The sequence below is a fragment of the Drosophila biarmipes genome, chromosome 3R (assembly GCF_025231255.1).
Source record: "Drosophila biarmipes strain raj3 chromosome 3R, RU_DBia_V1.1, whole genome shotgun sequence".
Taxonomy (NCBI): domain Eukaryota; kingdom Metazoa; phylum Arthropoda; class Insecta; order Diptera; family Drosophilidae; genus Drosophila; species Drosophila biarmipes.
In genome coordinates, this window is record NC_066616.1 from 5075119 (window position 1) to 5081942 (window position 6824).

Below are 6824 nucleotides of genomic sequence, written 5' to 3' on the forward strand. Positions count from 1 at the left end.
TATCTGCGCCCAGCAGCTGGCGTTTGTTTGCGGTTCCATCGCGCGTTGCGTGTTGACTTTTGTGTCTGAGCCACCTTTCAACTGCAACTAATTTATTTTATTTGCCAGCTGGCGACCTGACCGCCCCTCCCAACTCCACCTCCTTCCCTCCACCTCCTGGCTGCTCCTAAATATGATTCAAAACAAGCATTAGAAAATGTATTGCATGGCCCGGGCTGATGGCCCGCTGCATTTGATACAAAGTGTCTTGACGCTAAGAGCCCCGAGTTGAGTGCCGAGTGGCTCCACTTTCCGCCGGCTCCACGATTCTGCCTCATTGCGGTGGACAGGCTGTAAATGAGTTTTGTTATCTGCCAGGCAACCAGCGGGCAATTGCATTAGGGGATGCGAGCCCGAGGGGCCGAATGCAAAAGTCTGTATTTCGACTCACTCGCAGAAGTTTGGTGATCAGTTTTATAGTAAAAGTTTAGTGGCCAATGCTCCTATCTCTACAGATTAAAATTGACTTACTATTCCTGAGATCTAAGCGATTCCGTCCTATCCGCTTTCTTTATCTTTTCTTGAACAACTGCAATCAAAGCACAAATTATATATACAATCGCCACACACAGTCTAAGGTATTTTGGGGTAATATTATAATTTAAGTAATCTGAATAATAAGTAGATCACGAACCCCACATGCCAATTGGGGTGATAAATATTAATTCATAATCGATCATCTATAATTTTAGCAACTGGTAACTTTCAATAGGCTTATTAAAATGCAAGAGCGGAAATTGATTTTCGGTTAAATCAATTTGACAGCTTAGCTTGAATGAATTGATTTTAATTTGTGTTTCAAATCTGTGCAAATGCCCACAAACATTTTCGAAATTGGCTGCTCCATTGTGAGTTGAATAATCTTGCCCAAATTATCGAGAGCACTTCGGCCGACTTTTGAGCGGCTATTTGTTTCGCTGCAGTATGCACGGCTATCGTCGGACATAAATAAGCAAATAACAGCTCAACCCCTCGCGGCCATTATTTAGCGTAATTAAATAGCGCATGAAAAATGAGTAAATTATGGAATGTGAGAGCTCGTAAATTTCGCCCAGGAGGTCGATGAGTCCGCTGACCAAACTGTTGCTCTGGTCCTTCCTGACCTTCCGACTGTTGATTTTATTAAAATCATTTCGTTTTTATAGGCATTGGACGTCGGCATATACGACAGCGGTGTACTTAATTACAACTGCATTATAATAACGTTACAATTATTGTTATTATTTTTTATCTCAGCTCCGGGCCATTGTCCCGACCACATTTATAAAATGCCCATTATTCATGGCCTGGTCGGGGCTATTAATGTCCGCCGGCCAAATATCGGGGAAGTGAACGCACCACCTCAAAATAAATTAAATTTTTACGCGTGTATGCGAAATATATTAAATGTTTTGTGCATAAGAAACTCCCCTTAATGAGACGCACAATTAATGCATTCGAGTCGGGGGCCCCATAAACCGATGCCATAAATTCAGCTCAGTGCGCTGGTAATTAGTGGCCAAGGTTAATGGCAGCAGGAAAACATCCCGGCGACGAGTTCATCAGGAGCAAGCTGGGCGAACACCGTTTCAAAGCTGCGCCGAAAAAGCACTTGTAAGCCGATTCAGGGGGGGTTTTCCATTTGGATTTTTGGTTATTGCCGGGTTTCTAACCAGCTCAGCGCTTCGGTTTATTTTGTTTCGCAACTTGTTTGCAAATCATAGTTGAAACGTAAAAAGTGGAGGAGCGGCATGGACCTATTTTATTCAAAATCTCAAACTTTTAAGGCATAGAAGGAGTTGCACCGACTGATCTTTATGACAACTAATTATAATTTTTCGACAAAGCAAATTTCACATATATCAGAGAGTTGTGAAGCTACTATAAGTGTGTTTTATTATAAATAAAAGTAGTAACAATATCAGATACCTTTAATTTATTGCTGATAGTGCTTACATCTAATGTTTCTGTGACGGGTGTTTTATATCTCCCTTGATATTATGCTTGAAAAAGTACTACAAGTGAAAATAAAATAAATTGAAAAAAACTTTGGGGCGTAATCAACATTTTGCCGTGTTATAAACTTAAATTTAATCCAATATAAAGTTTTAAGTACGGTTCATCATCATCATGGACACACTGTAAATAAGTTTTACTATCTAAAAAACAAATAGTATTGAATACCCTTAGTTTTTAGGTTGCAAAAGAAAATGAATATCTATTCCATACCTGCAAAGCTGTTCTTCCGGATAACGACATAACTCCAAGAATCTGTATGGTATAAGGAAACTGCGATTCTCGCAGCATCAGAGCAAAAAGCTTTCGCTGGTCGCCACGCAACTCATACCAGTTCACATTATAGATGCCGTCGTACACCTGGTCATACTGTCAGGACATATGAACGTGTTAGATACTAGATAGATATTCGATTAGTTTCTCAAAAACCCACTCCAAACTCAAGAATGGTGCCCAGGATGCAATAGATGGACATGCCGTAGGCCGAAACCACGAAGAAGATAGCCGATGGCATGTGAAAGCTGGTCAAATTAATACAGAAACTGAGCAGCATGGCCAAAGCCATGGAGAGAACTTGAGTTGCGATCAATTCGTAGTAAACGCCGTTCACTTTGCGGCAATATCTAAAATACCAGGAATATAAACACATTGAAACACATAAATTAGTTAACTTAATTATTTCCTACTCTGTAAACAGTTGATGCCATTTGATCACTTCTATGAGAAGAAACTGACGCCGTTCCTCTCCATTTATGTGAGCTCCAACTGCCACCAGAGATCTGTTTTCTGCCTTCAGTTCCAGGGCATCGTTCAGATCGTGTATCTTCAGCTGCAGCATATCGGCGAAGGTAAGGATCTGAGTCAAGCCGAGAAATACAAACAAGTCGCCCGCGTAGAATCCAACTCCTGTGACGACCATTGTGACCTGGAATCGCAAATTATTACAGCATAGTTTCAGCATTAAAATATCAATTCTATTGATGGTACCGAATTTATGAGGGATCTATCGCTTGGGCATATTATCGATAGTTTCTTAAAGCAAATATTTTAGGTTTTAGGATTAAAAATGCATTTTCAGTATATTTTTAATAACATGACAGTAATTTGAACGTTAATATAAAAATTTAAATTGCATATTATTAGTGATCTTCAAATTCTATAATTTGTCGTTGATTTTCTCTGATGTTCAATACTATCGATAAATTCGATGGTGGCCAATATCGGTTGGCAAAACACCCAAAGGTGTCCCCCATCGTTGTTTTCCCAATCCCAGTTCTCACCAGCTGAATCAAATAAGTGACTGTGTAGCAAAAGTTGTTCTCCAGTGGCAGTCCCGGAACGCGGTACTGCATCATGGTGACGCGGGTTCCATCGTACATTAACATGGCCAGCGGCAGGATACCCATTAAGCAGAAGGCGACTGCATACCCGTTGCGAACGATCCTCATGATGCCGAGCATTCGGTTTATGTTCGAGTTCAAGGTTCTGTGGTAGGATTCTCCCCTGCTCTCGTACTCCTCGTAAATGCGTTGTGAGTACAATATGAGGCGCCTCATATCCTGGTGCTTTAGCAGGCAGGTCAGGAACTTGCCGACTCCATGGATTAGACCGCCGATCATTAGGCTGGCCTTGAGGCTGACTGCCCAGTCCCCGCCATTGTTTATGATAGAAAACACCGCAAATCCCGTGTAGTTTACAATCGCAAAGATCGTGGTCCAGGTGCGATAGTTGATGACCAACTTAGGGGCCAGCACATCCACTCCGAGTAAATTGGTCAAGCTGTTGATGTTCCTGGACAATTCGCTAAAGCGACTGGCTGGACTCGCTGCCATGGGATTGCTCATTGTGATTTAACTGATGTGAGTGCCCCGTTCCTTAGTTTTTATAGGAAAAGTATTTGTTTTGACCCAGCCAGTGGAATACAAATGTCGCTGCAATTATCATAATTTGCAGTAATGGTGTAATTAATGGCAAGTCTTGTAGAATTTACCATATGGGTTGAGCCCCTTCTATTTATTGATTTACTCTACTTTATAAAATACTTTTCTTTCTTCTAAGACTTAAGTTCAACTTTGCATTTGTTTATTGTTTATCTGTTGACTTAAAAAAGGAATACTGTTCAGCTATGTGGTTGCAAATAAGTAATCCACTTAAACTCATGTCTTGAGAATGGCACGAAGCATTTCTCCTCATCTTTTTTTCATATTTTAAAGTTAGATGACCTTCGAGGCCCAAGAAATTCACATTGTTTGCATTCTTGAGCTCAATGCACAATGGGGGAATTTAAGGAGTATTTTGCCTAAGACCTCTGCGCCTTGGGTTAGGAAACCGCAGTATTAACACAATAAAGTTCCCCGTCCTTTGTCTCCCCGTATCAGTGGATGGCCACCTTCGCATACAATTATACGCCTTTGTTTCGAAAGTCCTTCGATGGCATTCATCATACGCACTGTTGTCTAATACACTTCAGAGTGCGGAACGTTATTAGTCAGGCCCCTTGGAAGGCCTGGCGGCTATATATGCACTAGTTCATTGTGCGCTTTTTGTTATTAATTTCCAAGCTATAAATTTTGCTTTGCCACATTTCTAAAGGCCAATCCCCAACTAAAACTACTCACTTGTACTTGGGCCGGGCCGGGGACTGTCGGGCAGGGAAGGGAATAGGGAATGGTTTGGGATGGGACTCACCTTTTCCACGCTCGAACAGCTTTCGGTTTTTGTCTGCGGTATTTTGTTATTCTGGCCGATCCAGCAGCTCCGCCTTCCATCTGCTGCATCTTTTGTTTATGCCTCACAATGGCCTGCCGCAGGTTTTTACTGCCTTCCATTGTGTTTCTGCTCTGTGTGTGTTTGATTTCGATACCCATTGGTTGGCTATGATGGGCCTGTGGCATTTTGAGCATCAGTTAAGAAGAGATTACAGTTCCAGCGGTCATTTTTTAAAAAAGGTGTTAAAAAGTATGCTAGAATCTCAGCATATTATTTGTTTTCATAGCATACTTTTGGGTAGCTCTTAAGTGAAGCTACTTCTAGCGAATCCCATTCTCGATTCTACGCTCTAGTGACATCAAGAAGAAGACCTTTAGGCAAAACAGTGAGTACTGGGTGCTTAGGTGTCGTAACTCCTGATACATAGACCTTACTGCCTTCTTCTGTTTTTTGTATTTTTGTTGTCTTCTCCTTGGCTGCCTGCCTGCCTATAAAATGCAATGGAATTTCATATTGTGCGAGTATATATCGGCATCAACATAATGCTCTCGGATAATATTCCCCGGCATTTTTGCGCTGCGGCACGTAAAAAATGCAGGCTGTACACACACAAACACGGCGTTACATGCCTGTGCGTTTGATGTTTAATCAATTGAAAATGCGAGTGTGTGCCATTGATGGTGCACCCGGGCCCCTCAACCCCCTGATTTATCAAAACTTGGCGCCTCAACTTGTCTGCCTGGCGGCCTTATGGTGGCATGACCCTAGCCAGGGTCGGATTTTCAACCTGACTTCCGCATCGCCCCGCCGGCTGTTTGCCAAGCAAGCTGCAAACTGCAGGCAGCAACTGCAGTCGGGTCTTAAGACGGTCTCTCTAGAAAAACATTAGCAAGATTGCAAGGTGCGTGTGCGGTGCCACGCCCACTCTCCCTGCGCCCACTCCCACATCCACTTCCGTATTGAAAGGGAATTGAACGCTCGACTTGCAGGACGGCTTCCTTTCGCAGGATTCCCCTTTGCTGCTGCCGCCTGAAAGGCACAAAGAGGAATAAAAATTACAATATCGCCGCTGCCGCCGACGATGCAATGGAAATGGAAGGCAAACAACAGGCACAACTACAACCACACGCATGCACTGGGGAAATATTTGTTGTCAGGATTTGTTGGCTTTTAGGAACTAGAGGTACACTACGAAAGAAATATTTTTACTACAAAAACATTATAGACCATCTCATCTGCCACTAAAATTATTACTCTTCTGGAATCTGATTTTTTAAGCGCCTAAAAATATGCAACAGTATACTCAACACTCAAAGGTAAAATAAAAGTATCTATACACTTTTCGGGGATAAATGTACATTTAGAAATGTATTCTAAACCGTACTGAAATATTTAGTATCCCATATGTTCTTATAAAAATTTCAAACTAGCTGAGGTAATATTTTCTAAGCCAGCAATAATTTTCTCTTTTACCGACAAAAGATGGCAAGTATGTATCCTAATTAATACCTAAGTCCCAGTCATTCTATAGAGAACAGTTTAAAAATATATTTCTTGACAGTTTTAAGCTTATCCCTATCTCAGAATATTGACGATCAAACTCCTCGAGTTTCGCCCAGTGCACATACACACAAAGGAAAGCGCAGAGCCTTAAGCTGCCTGTGGAGGCATTCATGCGTTTGTGTGCGAGCGAGAGTGCGAGTGTGTGCGTGGGAGAGTGTTTCTTGTATTGAAACTTCCTTTAATGGCTTCCGGTTATCATTATTGGCACAAGGCATTGTCCGTCCCTCTCCTGCGGCTGCGTGTCGATAAAGATTAAACGCATTGTTCTTTGTTGATTCTTTTCGTCATGCGAAGAAATTAATATTCGCAATCCATTATCGTTTCTAATAGCGCGCATACGAGCGTTCCCCACAAAGCATATTTAATAACCCTAATGGGCGGCTTAAAGCCTTAAAGCGACCGGCGACCGGCGACCTTTGCCCAGTGGTCCAGTGCCCCTCGGTGCATAATCAATCAATCGAACGCTTTAAGCTGCTGACTAATATGCAGCAGACCCGGGCAGGGCAATATCTTAAAGT

The 6824-nt window shown here is 42.2% G+C and overlaps 1 protein-coding gene across 1 annotated transcript; it reads right to left on the reverse strand.

Annotated features, from left to right (window-relative positions):
• Positions 1 to 2126: 2126 nt before the first annotated feature.
• On the reverse strand, positions 2127 to 3878 carry LOC108027023 (putative odorant receptor 83c). The gene is made up of 5 exons (XM_017098217.3): positions 3315 to 3878; positions 2721 to 2959; positions 2468 to 2657; positions 2248 to 2403; positions 2127 to 2177 (listed from the first exon to the last, which is right to left on the reverse strand). The coding sequence occupies exons 1-5, from the start codon at positions 3876 to 3878 to the stop codon at positions 2127 to 2129; spliced, it is 1200 nt and encodes a 399-aa protein (XP_016953706.3).
• Positions 3879 to 6824: the final 2946 nt, after the last annotated feature.

Bases quoted from the DNA above. Each gene is read 5' to 3' on its own strand.
- LOC108027023 (XM_017098217.3), bottom strand. From the start codon at position 3,878: ATGAGCAATCCCATGGCAGCGAGTCCAGCCAGTCGCTTTAGCGAATTG. The intron at 2,658-2,720 runs GTAGGAAATAAT...CTGGTATTTTAG, and splicing joins TGGCATCAACTGTTTACAGA to ATATTGCCGCAAAGTGAACG. The intron at 2,404-2,467 runs GTGGGTTTTTGA...ATGTCCTGACAG, and splicing joins GCACCATTCTTGAGTTTGGA to TATGACCAGGTGTACGACGG.